Source organism: Indicator indicator, chromosome 15, assembly GCF_027791375.1.
Source record: "Indicator indicator isolate 239-I01 chromosome 15, UM_Iind_1.1, whole genome shotgun sequence".
Classification (NCBI taxonomy): domain Eukaryota; kingdom Metazoa; phylum Chordata; class Aves; order Piciformes; family Indicatoridae; genus Indicator; species Indicator indicator.
In genome coordinates, this window is record NC_072024.1 from 19,570,789 (window position 1) to 19,589,759 (window position 18,971).

An 18,971-nucleotide genomic window follows, 5' to 3' on the forward strand; every position below is an offset into this window, starting at 1 on the left:
AGAGAGAGTTTGAGGCAGGATGGGAAATGGCAGCAGGACCCTTGGCTGGATTGGAAGGGAAATGGTGACATGGCTTGAAACTGGGATTGCCTTGGGAACAGGATTTTTACACAACTTCTGAGTGTGGATTTGCTCACACCCTAGAGGTACTTGACTAGTCCTAAATGCTCCATGCCAGGCACCACACTGATAGCCACCCTGTTATTTCACAGGATCCAAAGGTACCTCTGTATTCTCTAATCAACTCACTTCTAGAGCAGTGACAAAGTCTTCATCCAAGCTAAACTGCAGATAGTGTTGTCATTTTCTGCACAGGAAGAGTCAGTGAAGAGGTGTCTGCTAATCAAGAGGTAGAGCTGTACAGGCTCAGAGGGTTATCCCACCCAGGGCCACTGTGAGAAGAGCCAAGTGCCCCATCCTCACAGCTCTCTCCAAACACAGCATTTCTAACTTCCTATTCAAACTCTTTGTAAATTGCTTCTCTTTCACGCCACTGGTTTTCCCTCCAACTGAAGCCCTGAAAATACTCTTCCAGGCCATGTTTGTGCACAGCAAGAGTAGGGACACACACTCCAGCTACTTCTCCTTGCACTGAGTGCTGTTGTGAAACCACTACCCGAAGCTGCTGTTTCTACTTGTCCCTGGAGCACTGCGAGCACAGATGAGGTGCCAAGCAACATCCAGTTATCCTGGATGGAGGTCTTTGTAGTGCAGTGTGATCCAGTGGTCAAGGTGGGAATCTAACCAGCACCAATGCCTTCCTGTCCTGCTGCAGCCTCAGTGTGCATTCAGTGGGGAGGCAGGGAGCAGCCCTTTGCCCCAGCACTCCTTCCCAGCCTACCACAGCCACAAGTGTCTGTGCCAGACACGGGAAGGGCATGGGATCAAAACTGACACTTGGGTAAGTGTGCCTCCCCAGAAATGGGCCAGCTGCAGTCTGCACTAACTGCTGCCTGCACTTGGACTTGTTCACATGTTCCCTCCCCTTCTGCACTTACTGCACTCAAATCTAGACCCCAGGTTCCTGGCATGGGACAGAGGGGTGGTGTGCATGGTTACGTTGGTGACAGTTCTGGGCAGTAAAGACACTTGCAGTTTCACAGGTGAACCACAGTGAAAGCCATTTGGCAGCATTGCTGTCTGATTTTGGTTATGTTAAAAGGGAGCTGCTGCACAGGGATGAACCTGCTCTGTGCACAAACTGCTGGCTACCTGTACCAGAGCACCCAGGGGGGCTACCGAAAACAAGGTATGGAAAAGCATAGAAGTTCAGAAGAGGCAAGAGCTTCAGGACAGTATCTTCAGCCTCTGAGCAAATATCTAAGGCTCCTCTCTGCTGCCAGTGCCAGGAGAGCCAGTAGGGGAAGCACAAGACAGCTCTCTGCTTGCATACTTACACGTTTGCAGCGCCAGAACTCTGGGCACGGAGTGTACTCAAGGGTCACTTCTTTGCCACCAATGGTAAGAGTTCCCTGTTGAGACAAGGGGGGAAGTGACCAATGTGCCCAGCACAGGCAGACTGCTCACAGGCAAGGAAAGGGGTTAAGGCTCTGGTTCCTAAAGGTTTTGCAAGTGAAACAGGGTGAAAGGGGGAGAAAGCCTCCTGCTTCAGTCAGCTGGAGCTTTGCCATGGAAGCGGAAGGGAAACTGCCTGTGTCCTGCTCTAGCTCGAGGCTACAAAGCTGTGTCAGCTCCAGAGGAACTGGGCTTTGCCACCTCCCAGGAAGAGCAGAGAGAGCAACCAAAGCAGGAAAGGGAATGTGTTTTACCCTGCTTCTGTCCACGTGCTGGAAAGGGGCACCTGGACAGCCTCCTTCACACCAGCCACCACCAGGCTGGCCTCAAGGCAGCTACTTGAAGAGGAATACAAGGTAAAACACCACCAAGGTGAGAGAATCTTCATGTCACTCATGAAACCCTGGCTTTCCTTCAGAGAAGTGTGCCAGCACATGGCAAGGCCAGTGGCTCAGCAGCCAGCAGTTACTGCTCTGTAGCCAGTCCTTCGTGGGGCTGGCCTCAAGCACCTGTGTGGCAGAAGCAGAGGAGCTCCACTGCCTACAAAGACACTCTGCTTTTAGTTCCATGTGTGATGCTTTGGCGAGAAGTCAGGAGCCCAACAAATCCACAAGCTTTCCTGAAATGCTGATGGTTTAAGGGTGAAATGAACTCACAGGTGCAAGTGGCCCAGCTCCTACCTGGAGCAGTCCTTAAAAGCAGTGAGCAGCCAGGACTCCTGGTGGCTTTCATCTGCTGTAGACAACACAACCTTCCTGGCCATGCAGAATGCAGGCCAAGCCATCAGACATCTTCTGTCACTCCAAGCACTCTCAGACCACACAGTCTGCTTTTCCCGACACCATAGTATGACACTCAGTGACAATTAATGAGAGTCAGAACCAGGTTTCCCAAGCCCCAGGAGAGCAGCTGCTCTTCTGGTCCATTGCTGGATGGTACAAAGAGATGTCAGGGAGCTGTAAACGGCCCTGAGCTATTTTGGGGACCCCTGGTGCGTCAGAAGCTTCCCAGGTGCTCTGACCCAGTAGCCTAGTCACACAAGAGTCCCCAGAGCAAACCATGAACATGGGAAAACAAGTTCCCAGAGTTATTCAGAGGTCATGATATACCCATGTATAAACTGCTGCGCAGAACATGAGGGAGATGCTAGAAAATATGTAAAGTAGGAGGAAAGAGTTCATGGGAGAGAATCACTCAGCAGCAGTACAACAATCCTTTGACCCCTACAAAAAACACAGCAGAGAATTTTGGAGACCAAAGACATTGCCCTTTAAGGTTGGGTTCCACGACCTCCCCTCCCCACAGCCTGCCTTTTATAGACCACAGCCATCCTTTCCTACTAGGCTGTATGCACTGAACACTTTCTGCTGCCCAACCACTCAAGCACTGCTCTCCAGCATGGATTTGTCTTTGTCTCACTGAGAGCTGAACCTTTCCCAGACCTTGCTGAGGGCTCGCACCTGCACCCAGAGCACAGTGCTGCAACCTCAGACACAAGGAATTTCCTTGGGGTCTATTCACAACATGAGTACTGCCCTGCCTGTTTTACATGCATAGGAGGAGGTCTGCACCCTCCTTAAGGGATGTGCAGAAAGACAAGTGAGAGAGACAGAGAAGTAGAAATCCAGGCTGTCCCACTGGGACTGTTGGTCCTTTTGAGATGAAGGCTCCCTCTTCCAGGCAGAGCACCCACCATGCCACATCACACGCTCAAGAGACAGGCAGTGCCAGGAGAGCAGGCTAGAAACATCTGCCTCTGCCTCAGGACCCCCTGAGCCCAGGCAGGGAGAGAAGGCAGGGTGCACATCCTCATGAGCAGAGCTGTGGCCACTCTGTGAGCCCAGGAAAGTCCTCAGAAGCAGCAGCAACTCAGCAGGCAGTGGCAGCCCTGCCTATGAGCTTGGGAAACAAGGACATCTAGATTTGAGGACACTTCCTCTGGCAGGCCAACCCATCACACAGCTCAATCCTTCTACCAGCCTCCGAGTATCAAACTTGCCAGAAAGCCTTACGATTATTTTTGGGTTTTATGGAAAATGCTTTTTAAGTGCATGGTCTCTACTGCAAATTCATTCTTGGAGGCTGCAAAAAGTGTCACTTGCATAATTACTCCCTAATTTCCTTAACACCCTGCTGATTGCCTGCTCACTTTTTCCACAGGCTCTCTCTTACTGATTTCTTCTTGATAAAGTAATTTCCAAGGTTGCAATTATCATTTAACACTCCAAAATGAGTCCTTCATTTAGGACACATATTGTCAGGATTCAGTGACTTTACATTCCTCATTCCCTCATTTTGTGACTAGTTTCCATACCAAATATTTTCAGAACCTTTATTTCCTCTAGACCCTGTCACTGCTTATTCTTTTTCATATATATCTTCTTCTTTTATCTGCAAAGTGTTTCAGATAGCACTCTAGTTTTCAGTTCATCACTTTCAGTTGAGCAGATCTTCGTGAAATCACAAAGATTTTCTGAGAATTGCAGGGAACAGTGCTAGAGGAAATAAAAAAGCCAAGCTCAAGGTATGCCACGTGTACTGCCTGCTACCCAAACTGTAAGAATCTCTTCCATATTCAGGCATTTCATCCTGAACCTCTTCTCACTGACTCACCTGCACTGTGCCTGTTGATTCTCCTTGTGGATTTCAACATCCTGTCCTTCTGAGCATCTTGGCCTTTTCTTTCTAAATAAGTATCCTACAGAAATGTCTCTCTGGTCCACCCTATCAGGAACCTCCCCCTCAAAACTAGCAGTAAACACACAGTTGACTCACCAGTGAAGGGTTTAAAAGGCAGCAGAGCTCTGCAGTACTAGAACACCAAGCTCTCAGCCATGGAAATGCCCAGATTTCCACAGGCACAAGCAGATTCTGCTGTTCTTTCTGAACTGCCAAATTCATCCAAACAGAGCAGCAGGACTTTGCTGCTGGGAGCAACGATTTATGCTGCTGTTCAGTACCTTTCAAACACAGCCATTTCAGCTAAAGTTACTAAAAAATCTGCGTCATCTGCAACAAGAGCTGATGGGCTAGTATGTAAATATTACTATCAGCAGACTCTGATCAACTGAGTAATCCCATCATGCAGTGGTCCTACAGAGTGATGCTATGAAATCATACAGCCTGTCTGCAAGTAGCTATGTCTTAGAGCCCCTCACTGAGCAGGCACAGACCCAATAAGAACATGTTATTTCAAGAGAGGGAAAGAAAAGGGAAAATCCTTTATCCATGATTAGCCACAGGTGATTTCATAAGCACTTTGGAGACTGTGTGTCAGCTGGACACAAGGCTTTGGCAGAAAACCTCCAGTTTTGCTCGAGCAGTTTCCAAGCTCTTTGTCCCCAAAAGCAGTGAAACCAGAAGCGTTAGAAAAGCATCAGCAAGACCTGAATGGTGAAGGTAAGCCTAAAAGTACAAAAAAACCCAGTCCACACTCCTAGCACACAGAGTGTTCACTCCCAGGGTCGGTTTGAACCCATCTCTAGCTTAACCTCTTTGCACTCACAGCACTTCAGCGAAGAAAGAGCTCACCTGCCCCGAGAGGGCCCAGCCAACTCCCACGGGCAGGAGAAGCTGCGTGGGGACACGAGCAGGGATGGCTCTGATCACACTTCCCAGGGGAGCGGCGCGGCGACTGACGGGGCCAGGAGACAGCCTGCTGCAGGCCAGGCATGGCACCACTTACCCACCTCGACTGCTTAGCTGCCAATTAGCATTTCCAGTTGGCACGCTGATATTTTTGATGCTTGTTGACAGCCTTCTAATGATGATGACTGGAGGCTGAGGAGGGGCAGAACTTGCCAAAAAAGTATCTCTGTGCTCTCTAAGACTGAGATGACAGAAGAATACAAATCATCAGTGTCAAAGTTTTTGCTAAGTGCTTCTCTGAAGAAAAAAAAATTAGAGCATCCAAGAATGACCTAGAAAATTTGAAACGTGGAGAGCTTTCAGAGCACAGCACACTCCCTCACATCAAACCAGGCTTCTGCTTTAACTGAGTTTGGCCAAACATTAAAACCTTCAGTAAAATCTCACTTCTGAGCTTCTTAGAATGAGTTGACAGCTCTCTAAGTATTCCACCCCATGGGTCATACTTCAGCAGCTGCCACAGGGGCTGCCAAACTGCACAGTGGCATGGCTGTAGCATCCAGCCCTGCTGGGGATGGCTGTGGAGGAAGTGTGCTCCAGGTCTTCCAGTGGGATGGTGACTACATGCTATCATCCCTTGTCACATGAAAGGCTATGGAGTACCTGACTCAGTGGAACAGCAATTGTCAGCCTCAGCCCTATAGATGACACACCTGGAGTGGTGCAGGCCACTTTTGGTCAGAACCAAGGCTCTGGAGTCCAAAATCCACAAGGATTAATAAGTCAAAGTTTTCTCCTTGGCTACAACTACAGAGCAGCAACCAAAGGAGTGCAGGAGGTGCCTGTACCATAAGTGAACCATATTCTGATCTCCTCCCTCAACTGGTTCATGCACAGACCCAAACACCACTTCAGCTAATTATTTCCTTACATTGTTCAGAGTTTGATTAAATGGAAAACGTCTGAGTCATGAACCAAAAGGTTCTGATATCCTTCTTGCTGAAAAATTCATTTGCAAACAGATATAAAATTGCATACAAAGATTACAACAAAAGAATGCTTATAGGCAGCACAGCAAAGCAGTCACATTAAAACACCAGAACTGACCTCCTTTACATGATATTAACTCAGCCCTCTTATGCAGATTTACTATAATTAGGCTGGTCACTCAAAAAACTGTTACACATCCATCATTTAAAAATGATTTAAACTGATTGATGACTAGTGTTTGTTGCCTTCGGAATGCAGACGGGAGCCCAGGGCCCCAGCAGCACTCCTGGAACAGCAATTCTCACCATCCACAGGGTATCCTTCCAGTCCTGACCTCCAAATGCACTGGATGGCACAGCACAAGTTGGGTTATCCAAGTGCAACCACAAATCAGACTGCTTTCAGCTTTTCCTCCTGTCTCACTATGGATTGCAAATGCAAATTGAACAACCCCAGCCACAACCCACTGTAAATGACATAACCGCAGCCTATTTCACTGGCACGTTCTCATCCCTGTAGAGTGGCTGGAGGGAGGCTGGCAGTGGAGAGCATGAGGTTCTCTTCATCTTTGGATAAAGCTGGCAGGCAGGTTCAAACACCAAAGGTCCCTCTAACCCACACATAGCCAACTGCACCCGGACTCCAGCAGGCAGCAGCTTCTGGGGACAGAGCAGAGGGCCAACACCGAGACACCTGGGATCCAGCTGGATGTATTTCAAAACAATATCATTTCAGCCACAGAAACTGGCTTCTCATCCCCTTTCCTCCGTATGCTGAAGTTTATATCTCTGAGCTCCTTGGCAGCTGCTGTACAAGGGACTTGACAGAGCAACAGGCAGTGCATCTGCTTACCTTTGACAAAAAGCAGATGAGAAAAGCTGTGAACCCACAAAACACAATCCATCTGTAATTAAACATTTAGAAAACAGAGGGTGACACAGAGAGATGAAGAAAGGAGAGCAATCCAGCCTGCTGCAGGGCATTGCAGCAATCTGGCATTTGCTACAGGAACAGCCCCAACAAGCACATTCCTAGTGTGGTGGGACTTTGCCCAAAGCTCTTGGCCACCTTTCTCCAGCTTCCTAACTATTCACAGCTCTGAGGTTTCTTTCTATTGGCCTGGTCTACCTGTGTCCAGTAGCCAATAGTCAAGCCAGAATATTCAAGACACAGAGGAAAAGGATGATCTGACAAATGGTGGATCCCTGAGGAATGGCTACATCACCAAGTTGGTCCAAACAACCTTGCTAGGTATTACTATTACAGGTCTCTATCAAGATGAATCTTACAGAAATGTTGTGCTAGTGGTCATCTGGAAAGGAGGACGGTTGGTTCCTGGGCATCTGTGATGCTATGGAGCTGAGGAGCACGCAGGCATCACTTTGAACCGTGCAGCAGTAAGGCTTTTGTTTCACCTGTGACCTGATACCAACCAACATGGCATGCTCAGGGCTCGTGGTCTTCAAGGTCAGAGGAGGCCTGAGACTAAGAGCCCAAAGATGCCATCATCAGTCCTGAGTTAACAGAACATAACTTCAGGCACATCGCTGACAGGAACGTGAAATAAAATTGGCATGAACACAGAACTGAGGCCTTAGGAAGATAGCTTAGAGAGTCCTAAAGATGTAGTAGCTAATTATAACAGATTACGATGCCATGCAAGGATTATTTTATCCCAGATAGCACTCAGGGCCTCTTTTTCAAACGCATTTCATTCAAGCCCACTACCTCCTTGCACTGGGACCACTCACTGTGACACCTGAGTTGCCACTTCTGCTTGCCCTCCTCAAGCCTCCTTTTCTGCCTGCTTGTCCTGTAGCAGACAGTGTCAGTCTGCATCCTCTACGTACCTTACTTCCACAGACACCCCAAAAAGCCTGCTGAGACACCTCCAGGTTGCTTCCTATGATTTCTAAATTCCCTGGACACCAGCCATACCCTTTTTAAGCAAGCCCCAGTATCTTTCTTCAGCTCATCTCCCCCCACTGACATCCTCTCTGCAAATTTACACACAAATTACCTTTCAGACAGTGCCAGCTCTCATTTTATTGCCTACATTTTGAACTCCAGTTTGCTTCCAAGTTAAGAGTCTCCAAGTGCTTATCTTTTAAACGCAACATTTGCCTCACTTGTCAGCACACTCAGTTCTTCTCTGAGAATGCCACCAAAGCAGTACAGACAGGCTCCCAGTTACAGCTCCCAGGAGGGCACCAGTGATGTGGCACAGCTTGAGAAAACAGAGCCCACCTAAGGCTTCACATGCTCCATGGCCAGCTCTGGGTGGTAGGTGATAGGAATGACTTCTGCATTTTACTCTTTAAGGAGATTTCAACAAGGCTTTTTTTGTGGATGCACAGTGGATCTTCTACCTGCCACTGAAAGCACAAACCTCTCCTTGCCCACCTAATTCTTACCTCCAGCTTCCCACACCCCTCTATGAAGAGGGCACCTTTGCAAGGTCAGCATTATAGGATCACTGGACAAATGTGGAGATTACTTAACGGAGGCCTTCCCTATAGAGTACAAAAGGGTTGAAGAGGATCTCCAGAGTTTGGAGTGTGAGGGTCTGGGGGCATCAGAATACAGCTCCCAGAGGGACAAATTTGGCACTCTGGTGTTCCTGGCTGCCCTTCCACGCCACAGCTAAAGAGAAGTGTGGATGGTTAAGGATTTATTACAGGGTAAGTGAAGATAGTCAGGTATATGACCTTCTTTAATGGTTGGAATGACTGTTAATGGTCAGACTCGATCTTAAAGGTCTTTCTCAACACAAATGATTCTATGATTCTGTATCACACTTGTTCCCATACCCAAGACAGAATGAATCGAGTGAATTAAATTAATCAAATGGCCTCAGGTTGTACCAGGGGAGGTTTAGGTTGGACATTAAATGAAACTTCTTCACTTTAAAGGGTTCTCAAACCACCCTAGGGAGGTGGTTGAATCCCCATCCCTGGAGGGGTTTAAAAGATGCAGAGATGTGGTGCTGAGGGACATGGGTTAAGCACCAGACTTGGTAGAGTTAGAGAATGGTTGGCCTTGATGATCTTGAAGGTCTTTTCCAACCAAAACGATTCAATGACTCTAAGCTGAATCCTCTATTTGAAAAGTATGCTTTAAACTATCACAACTGCAGAGTATTAAAATATTGAGAACCATTATATATAGATGGCTCTAGGGAAGGTTCCACACGACTCTGCCTCATCTGTATTCCTCTACTGATTCATCATGGTCCACTGCCTGGACTCTGTGTTTGAACAACAGCTGCTTCAAAGACTCTTTTTGTCTCCAACACAAGGATTTATCTTCTCTCTCCAAAATGCTGCTCTAGTGACCAGACATACTTTTCAATACTTTGCTATATGGCCACCTACTTCCTCCGAGGTCACCTCATCCCACAACGCTGTTAAACAAAATAAATATTAAGCCCATTAGCACAATGCACTAATCCACCCCAGGACCTTCCTGTTCATCTCCCTCAGGGGCACCTTACAATTAGCAATGGCCATAAGGAAGCTGGGAAAACAATAAATGAGGAAAGGTCCAGCTCCTTTCTCACAGATTTGAAGCACAATATCAAATCACTCAAGAGCAAACTCAATGCAAAATGATGCTGGAAAATAATCAGGCTGGAGAGCTCTGCCTTAAGGCACCCAAACAAAAATGTGTCCTTTTGCTGGAGCATACAACCATGGAATTACACCCCAACTGCACCACAGCTTGACCTGAATGGTGAACAAGAGCACAGGATGTTTTGCACAGCAGCAAACAGAATCACAGAATGGTAGGGGTTGGAAGGGACCTCTGGGGATCATCTAGTCCAATCCCTCTGCTAAAGCAGAGTAATCCAGAGCAGGTTTCACAGGACTGTGAGCATGCAGATTTGGAATCTCTCCAGAGAAGAAGACTCCACAATCTCTCTGGGCACCCTGCTTCAGTGCTCCAGCAACCTCACAGCCAAGAATTTTTTCCTTATGCTCGCTAAGAATATGACAACCCCAAATGGCAAAGCGAGCAGTGCAAAGGCTCCCTCATAGATTTCTGCACTGATTTCTGCACTCACTGCATTAAGCACTTGGAGCCTTCACTGGCAATGCTCTCTCTGCAGCCAGTCCTGGGGCAAGCTCCCTGCAGGACAGCCTCTTTGCTGGAAGGAAAACATCCAAAAACTATGGGAAGAGGGAGCAGCTCTGAATTAAGAGGCTTTTGTCCTTGGTGACATCATTTTTCAACACATCCAGACTCCCATTTAATGCCAAAAGTGGAGCCTGATACTGATCCCAAAAGGGAAAGAGCAAGAACCCTGCCAGCTGCCAGGGGAAATGTACCAACAGCACAACACTTATCTGTCATTGAGACTTTGATGTGGCCCATCCAAATGCTAAATCCAGATTCTTAACAGTCGCCCCTGGGCAGAACCACAAGGCAGCTGGCACATCTTCAGGGTGGTACCAGTCCTGATCTCTACATCTGAGCAGGCACTGCCTCCTAAAGAGCTCTTCTTAGGAGCCAATTTGGAAACAGCTGCCTTTAACCTCTTTGGTCAGTATTTGCCCAGGAAGCCTGGCACTGTGTGAGAGCAGCTGAGCCCTTCAGAAAGAAATGAGTTTCTCCTGCCAGACTGGCTTGAGAGCAACCTAACACTATTGAGTGTCACAGCTCCCCATGGGACTCCCAGTAGCCCCTTGACAGGGGCATTGAGGTTTAAGAGGTTCATCCAGAGGTACATAACAGGTCTCTCCTTCCCAGCCAGTTCCCAGAACTCCTGAAGGAGGGAACTAAGTGCCTTGTCAGGGTGCAAGTGGCAGATGAAATGACTCTTTCCCATGCAAACACCCAGGCCTCGAGGCTCTGACAGCTGACCTCAGCTCTTCTGGGGAGTCTAACAAAGAGGTAAGCATGCAGGAGAGGAGTTCCTGTGATAACCCTGACAGCAAGGAAGGAAAAGAGCATGACTCACTGTTGTATCAGAAGTGCCTGGCTGAATTCCTAAGGGACTGGGAACGGGAAACAGAATGCACAGCCATCTCTTTGAACTGTTGGATAAGCAGCAGAGCAGCAGGTGGCTCAGGCATTGACACCTGAACCTCCTGCGTGAGACTAATACACTTCAAATCACATGGATCAATCATTTGCCTGCCACCAAGATGTGTCTAATAAAACTTCTGGAGTTCACTTCTTGAATTTAATGATGGGCCCAATACTCACTGGAAGAAAAACAGACCAGCAAAGTTAGTGCAGTGGGCAGAGAAGCAGGTCGTGCTGGAGGGCAAATGCTGATCTCACGTGGACCAGGCACAGAGGAATGTCATCTTAGGGAAAAAAGAAACCAAACCACCTCAGCTCTCTTCTCCAGTGGATATCACAAGGTGGGAAGGCTCAATCAAGCTTTCAAAAACCTAGGTCTATAAACAGTAGCACACCTTAGTCATCGTATCATTAATGTACAGCTTTGCACTGTGAGACAGCTTCTTAGTGAGACTTCTCAACCCGATTTTATGCGCATGAAAATACATCTTGGGATTCTGAGGACTTAAAATTACTTTCTCTTAACTCTGCTCCTGAGATCCCTGATGGAAAAGTACATCAAATGCTTGCTTGGGCTTTTACTGCCATCCTGGCTCAAATCTGGTACACGAAGCACATTTGAATACTGCTAATTTCCTGCTAAGACATGGACTGCACATCACAAAACCAAAGATTTCCCCTGCTGTCGATGAAAACAAGAGAGAACTACTTTCATCTTCTTGTTCTGAAGAAGATGAGTTTCCAAGATTTAAATACTGAAATCTCATGTTTACAGCTTTATAGCTTTGACCCTCATTAAAAAAGTAATTCATTACAAGACACATTTCATTTTAAACCCCTGCCCTTTGGGGAATCTACTTCTGGAAGCCATTTGTTCACCACTGAGGAAGACATAACTCACTGAACTTAGAGGTAGCCTGAAATGAAGGAGATGCAGAAGGACATTTGGATGCAACATCTAGTAGCTGTCAATGCACACAGAGAGCGAAATAGCAGAGCGAATCCAATCTTAGGGCTGAATGCTGCTTTACACCAGACCCTTCACTGCAACAAGTCAACTGCCCAGTGTACAGCTTCTACTGCTGCAGAAGTCAGGAAGAATTTTCCACCTCCCTCCTGTGTCTCCTTGTACAAAAAGGCTTCAGAATTTTTCCACATTGCCCTCTTCCGGAAGCAATCACAGCCCAAGATTCAGCAAGCTGGTCACACAGTGGAGTTGAAGAGCTCACAGTTGCTGTCCCATTCACACACAGGTCACCAGGTAAGACAAGAAGAAATTCTCCCCCTCTGAGACAAGAAAGGATCAGGGGATGTTTTTGCCTTTTCTCAGAAACACAGGGGGCTGTTGTCTGCCAGAACCTTCAGACCTCCTCCACCCAACATGTTTTCTTGTCCTGCATGGCTGCAGAATGACAGCAATGCTCCTGATCTCTGATTCAGCAGCATACAGAGTTTGTTGTGATCTCTGTAGGTATTAAAGCTTTAATAAGAGTCTTCAAGGTGCCCTGTGGCTTGTCAGGGAACGGGGTGGATAATAACTGTGTGCCCTTCTGTGTTAAATACCTGTTTCCTTGTTGCCTGTGATTGATGGATAATGACACAATAGCCCTCCCAAGTGTGCCAGTCACATTTTCCACTGTAATCATGCTTCATTTCTAGTCAAGAACATTAATAACCCAGTTACAGTCAAATGGAAACAGAAATTCACAAATCAAATTTGCTGACTGCCATGGCTTTGATCTTGCATCTTCAAACTCAAAACATGTGAATTTCATCTTTTACTTGTGCAAGTCTCGCAACTTAGGCAGAAAATGGCATGATCCAAGATACTCTTTTTGAATCCACCCCAGTTCAAGGTAGCCCAGCTTCTGAAATTCACACTGAAAAGATCCAACAGAAACTGCTGGGAAGAAAATAAGACTAAAATCCACATGTGAAGGGAATTCCACCTCCCTCTAGCACAAGCATAGGCATGCAAAAAAATTACAGAGTTTCTGCAGCAAAGCAGGTAGGGTATCATTCTTCTAAAAGGAGAAAGCAGTGCTTCTGCCTTCCTTAGCCTCAGGGAGTGTGCAGTTCGATGTTTTTTTCAGCCTCTACACTCAACCTGTTCCCTTCCTGTTCCAGCAAACCAGTGCACCAAGGAATGGAAAAGCAACTGCTGCTGAGATAGCACAAAAGCTATCAGAAGGGAGAGTTCTGATGCTGAAGCGAACAAAAACTACTCATCAAGTGAAAATGGCAACAACATTCTGGTGTGCTCCCACTTATCAAAACAGTCCAGATGGATTCTTAGCACTAGAATCTGGCTCATATGTTTGTGAAACATGTCTGGTGTTCCCCTTGATGCTGCTGGGATCAGGCTGGGAAGGATTGATGCCTTGTTCACAACGCCGGGGTTGTGCAAAGCAGGAGGGCATTATTGCTCTGGAAATGAAGGCTGTGGTGTGCTCACCCAGGTGCCTTTGTCCACATAAACTGACCCCTCTCTCTCACTGCCCTGTGTCTCCCTTAAGTAGCTTCAGTTGTACCATCAGCACCATCCACTTCAAGGAGTACAGAGGGAACTTCTGATCGTGCATCTGTGGTTCTGTTACTCACCAGTTTACCTGAAGGAGGACTTCAAAAGCATCAAAGCAAATCAGTGGCATGAGTCCTGCTAACTTTCATACAGGAGCTTGATCATGGGAATTTGCATCTTAATCCAAAATTACTATCTGGCCACGTACACAACCTACCAATTGTGGCAAGATGCTGCCTGTCCTACAGCCAATTTGCTGTACCCCTTTGAAAGGCTTTGATGCTACAATGATAAACACCTTCCAAATGGTTACACAAGAATATAGTTAAGAGTTTCTATAGATCTTCAGAGAAAGTCAACCAATCATGAAGGTAAACACAACAAAACCATAAAATCTGTTAGAGCAGCCAGCAGTAAAACCTTGCTCTTTGTTTTAAGGTGAAATCACACCTACGCATCACACCTGTGACTAAGATTTCCTCACTGTCACACAATTGTTCCATTAACACATTAGAAGAGGGCCTGATAGCTACACAGGCAGGGTAACATCTGTATCCTGCATCCAAGGACTACTTCAAACCCCTTCTAGCTGAAGGCAAAAATCTCACCTACAAATGAATTCAAAGGATGAGTGTGCCAGATGTCACTCAAGAAAATGCTTCACATGTTGACAATGACTGAAAGGAAGCTATTTCTAGGGTGTTGCTCTGCCAACAAGGGCTCTACGACATAACTTTGCTGCAATGGAAGCAGCAGAGAGTTGACTATCTGTGGTACATGCTGCACTTACTCATGAGAAAAAGTTTCCAAGTTTCCCTCATTTTCACAACAGCCATACTGGGCACAACCAAAGGTCCAGCTGCCCAACAGGGGTTTCTCACTTTGAGGCACCAGTGTAGGGAATGTCCACCCCCAGCACCTCTGGATGCTGCAACAGCTGCATGTGGTACCAAAGTGGAGTGAGCACACTACAAGCACTGGTGTGTCACATCATGTGATGGATCAGCCAGAGAGGACTGGACGTTTACTTTGGCAATCACCCACGGATCAACTTATTCAAACATAGCTGAAGAACTCACAATTAGTCCTTAACGTCTGCCAGCTCAAGCTTGTGGCATTTTAAACAGAACATCTATCCCAACAGTACAAAACTTAATTAACAAGGCATTTGAGATCTACAGGGAAAGAATGGGTATTTCCGACACATCATCACACAGCTTGGTTAATGTCAACTGGCAAAAAATCCCAACAAATCCATAACCAGAACATAAAAGCCCAGGAGCCAGGGGGAGAGCAGTTTCGTTTTAGAAAAGGGCAGGGAGGGATGCTTTATGTAAAACAACAAAACAGCAGCCCAAGTGAACTTCAGCACATAGAAAAGATAGTTCTGCAACATACAGCAATATCTGAGCCCTGACACGACCCTGCAGGGCTATGTGTCACCAGCACAACCACAGACACTAAGGAAGACCTGCTCTCATATCTGCTGTCCTCTGAGACAATCCCCTCACAGAGCAACAAACACATAAAATCCTCATCACACAAGGAAAGTGGGGCTGAAGGAAAAATGGAGGGAGGGAGAAAGAACAGGATTTGGATTAAAAGCAGAGGAAAAGGGACATGGCAAGCTGGGATCACAGAAGTAGAACTGTGAAGCAGAACAAGAAGATGCAGCTTCACAGCTCTTAGAGTTAAAAGCACACATACTAAAATATGTTGGTTAGCATGGTTTGCTTCCTGAGGCAAGGCAGGACAGAAGGTTGTAGGTTTATCTGGGATGGGCTAGAAAAACCATGTTGATGGGCAGCTACCAATGGCTGAAGGAAGAGCATGTGAAGTCTTCGACAGAAGATCCCTTTTAACCTCCTGTGCCAAAAAAAGGGAGACTCAGAGGATTCATATGGCTTGAACAGTTAAGATGACAGAAGATGCTGAGATGACAGAAGGTCCAGAGAAGTATTTTCAGTACCAGAATTTTTTTGACAGTTACACTTTACAACAAAAGACACCCTTCTCTGCACCAGGAAGGCCTCTGTAGCACATACCGATTCAGTCAGTCCTTCTGAGCAGAGAAGCAGACAGAACATTTCTCAGCACATCACTGCAGGATACACACATGCACACCCACACAGCAGCCTGGTCACAGGTCCGTGCAGCAGATCCCACTGCTTATTCACAGCAAGAGCCTGCCCAGCACCGGGAGCCTCCCACTGCAGGCTTCCGTCCTGGTCTCAGAGGCTCACAACTCCAATTCCATTGTGGTATGATGCAGCCATTAGTGGGACACCAGAGGGAATGAACAAGTGATTGACTCAGCATGTCAAGCCTCAGTGATGTAAGACCAGGGTGAGCTCATGACAAAGTCACATACTGAATCAGACACATAAAAAACCCACCAAATCAGCTCTGCTGCCTGGGAATACACTCATCTGATTGCCTGGCAGCCCATGGAGGGAACTTTCCATAGGTCACTTGGATCATTAAAATGACTCCACAACGTGCATGTTCCCCAAACCACTGGGATGTTTACAGAACAAACACCACCTAGGCATACAAGACTCTCTTCTCTCCATTCACTCACTCAGAGTGGAAGACTCCAAAAGGTAATCCTAGAAACCCACACATAAAGCGCACCAGAGTTAATTAACAGGGGGAAAAAAGATGTGTGCTAATGATATAATCTGAGCAAAATTCACACACCTAGTATACAACAAGAGAAGCAGAAGATAACATCAGCTGATAATCCAAGGAGGACATACCAAAAGCAAGGCTACTTCCAGCACTCTAAGCCTAACATACAAATGGATTTCAGTGCACTTGTGGACACACTGCATGGCCACCACCACAGTCAGCTGCAGGTTAAAGCTGAAGAGATGAAGTGAGGTTGCCAAGCAAGTGAATGATGGGTACCAGACAGCCCATGAAAACACACTTGAGGCAGGTGTCATCTCCTATTAAAGGGGACATTCTGCAGAGTGAAGGAAAACAAGGCCAGACTCCACAACTCAGCATACCCTACCAAAAGGAAAACAACTATTTGTGATGCTCAGACACACACCTCTTCAAAACTGCAACACACCCTTTGCACCAGGGGCTTCACTGATTACCCCAAAGCTACGGGTCACTATCTTCAGGACAACCACAAGCTCCTTCTGTATTTAACTGGGAAGCCACTGAGTTGTGACTGGTTACTGCAGATCTTTTCAGGACAGAAAGTCCTCAGCTTTGCTTACTTGTCATAACATCTTGTGGATTTTAACACCAACAGCTACAGCAAAAACCTTGTGAAGTCTGATCTGTATGAGAAGCTCTGTTCACACTAAATGCAGAAAAGCAGGGCTGTGAATGGATAAAAGGGGACAGGCTCAGGGCAGGAGAAACACACACCTGATGCTTCCAGTTGCACGGTGGTGGGATGTGCTCAAGTAAAGTGAGCACCCACAAAACGCAGTAAGAATCCTTCTTACCCTCTCCAGGAAGAAACAAGCCAGGAAGGGAGGGATCACTTCAGCAAGCTGAACCAGGACCACACAGTACTGAGGGGAAACCACCCTCCAAATTGTGCTGGCCTTACTGCAGGAAGGCTCAAAAGCAAGTCTTGGAATAACTGCTCCAGCACATGCCTGGAGACCTCCACCATAATGTACTTTTAAAAGTTCATGCTATAGCTCTCCCATTTTTGTCCACTTTTTGAAGAATCAGAAGGAAAAGACTATGAAGATGTTAGTTACTAGCTACAAAAGGCAGGAAATATTCATGCTGCCAGTGCTGCTAAGCTTGGGGCCTTCGAGGATTTGCAGACAATAGTATACAGTCAGACAAGACTCATTATTTGCTCCTAAGCTTAAAAACCCCTTCTGCTTCCTTATGTGTAACAACCAGCTGTACCTCAGTGAAAACAGTGCAACATCTAGGCAGCAGAGGCAAGCTCTCTCCACATCTCCTTCACGTACCTCGATGACAGGTGTCAGCACACAAAGGGTACTTCATTTCCTCACATCCAATGACAAGCTTATTACCTGTGTTTCTTCTACAGATGAAGGAGGAGTGCAAAGAGATCCCAACACCCCTCTCAGAGAACAAGAGGCATGGGCTGTATTCCCAAATTTGCCTCCAAGAAGCCAGTCTGGTGCCCTCCAGACAGAACACTATAACACTAGGGGCCACATCAAGGCTGAAGGCAAAGAAAACGCAGTAAGACAAATGCCACACCACACTCCAACCTTCCCAAAATGAGCATAAAAGAGGGAAAGATTATGTAGGAGAAACCATGTGACTTAGTAGACAGAAACCCCATTTTCCATTCAAAAACCTGTCTCCCCAACAGAAAAGCATCTCACCACAGACAGAAAAGAGATCTCCTCTCATCAAACAACAGCCAACTTGTAACGAAAGACCAACAGGAGCATCACCAGCCAGCAGGGTGCAACCAGGGCTGCACCCAGGTTCTGCAAAACAGCTCCTCAACCCATCTGGAGGCAAAGAGCCTCCCAAAGACAGCAGGAGAGCAAGCAGCTGGTGCCCAGCTCAGCCCAACCTCTGAACTAGCCACAAGGGCCATGCATCATGTTCCACATATGTTAGATGGGACCCTTGAGCTGTGCTGAGTTGCCGGCGAAACACAGGCGAGGCAAAGCAATTAATAAGAGGAAGCAGTTTTGTTATTTAGCTGTGGCAATTAACACAAGCAGAAGGAAACTCTCCTACAAAATGAGGGCGACACAGAAGATGGATGTTCCCTTACCACAATGGACTGAACAGAAAAAGCCCCCTCAGATCTCAGAGATCACACATACATGTTAGTCTTACTGAATGAAGGGAGTTGGACCTGGTAAATCTGTAGTTCACAAATTTGGGAATGATCTTAAGCAGGTGCTGCTCTGGGCTGAATCAAACAAATTCTGAGAATTTGCAGAGTCTGGGAATTATACCATACAGGGATGTAGCAAATTGTTCTCTAGGCAGGGGCAGTTAAAGGGGCATTAAACAGCATCTAAAATGCTGTCTCTACAAGAGCTATTTATTCCCAGCCTACAGATGACTGATAAAGAGGCAGGCTGACTAGTGAGGGACTAGGATATCACTGTGGGCTGACACTGTTTTGCTATTTATGCTCTCACAAGCATAAATTGACAGGGACATTGACAGGGATAGCTGATAACCTTCTGAAAATAACTGAACTACCAAAGAATCCATGTCTTAGCTAACACAGATTTGGGGAATTGCAGCTTGTAAAAATGCAGATTCTCAATCTAAGCAGAATGATCTTAGTGCTCCAGCCTAGAAGACATTACGGTGGGGTATTGATTGTCAAAGAACAAGTGAATTG

At 46.7% G+C, this 18,971-nt stretch overlaps 1 protein-coding gene across 1 annotated transcript in view; it reads right to left on the reverse strand.

Moving 5' to 3' along the window:
* RBM6 (RNA binding motif protein 6) overlaps positions 1-18,971 on the reverse strand; it is a 57,540-nt gene that overhangs the window by 18,197 nt on the left and 20,372 nt on the right. Inside the window, 1 exon segment of the mRNA XM_054387265.1 lies at positions 1,398-1,472. Coding sequence (XP_054243240.1) covers positions 1,398-1,472 — 75 coding nt within the window.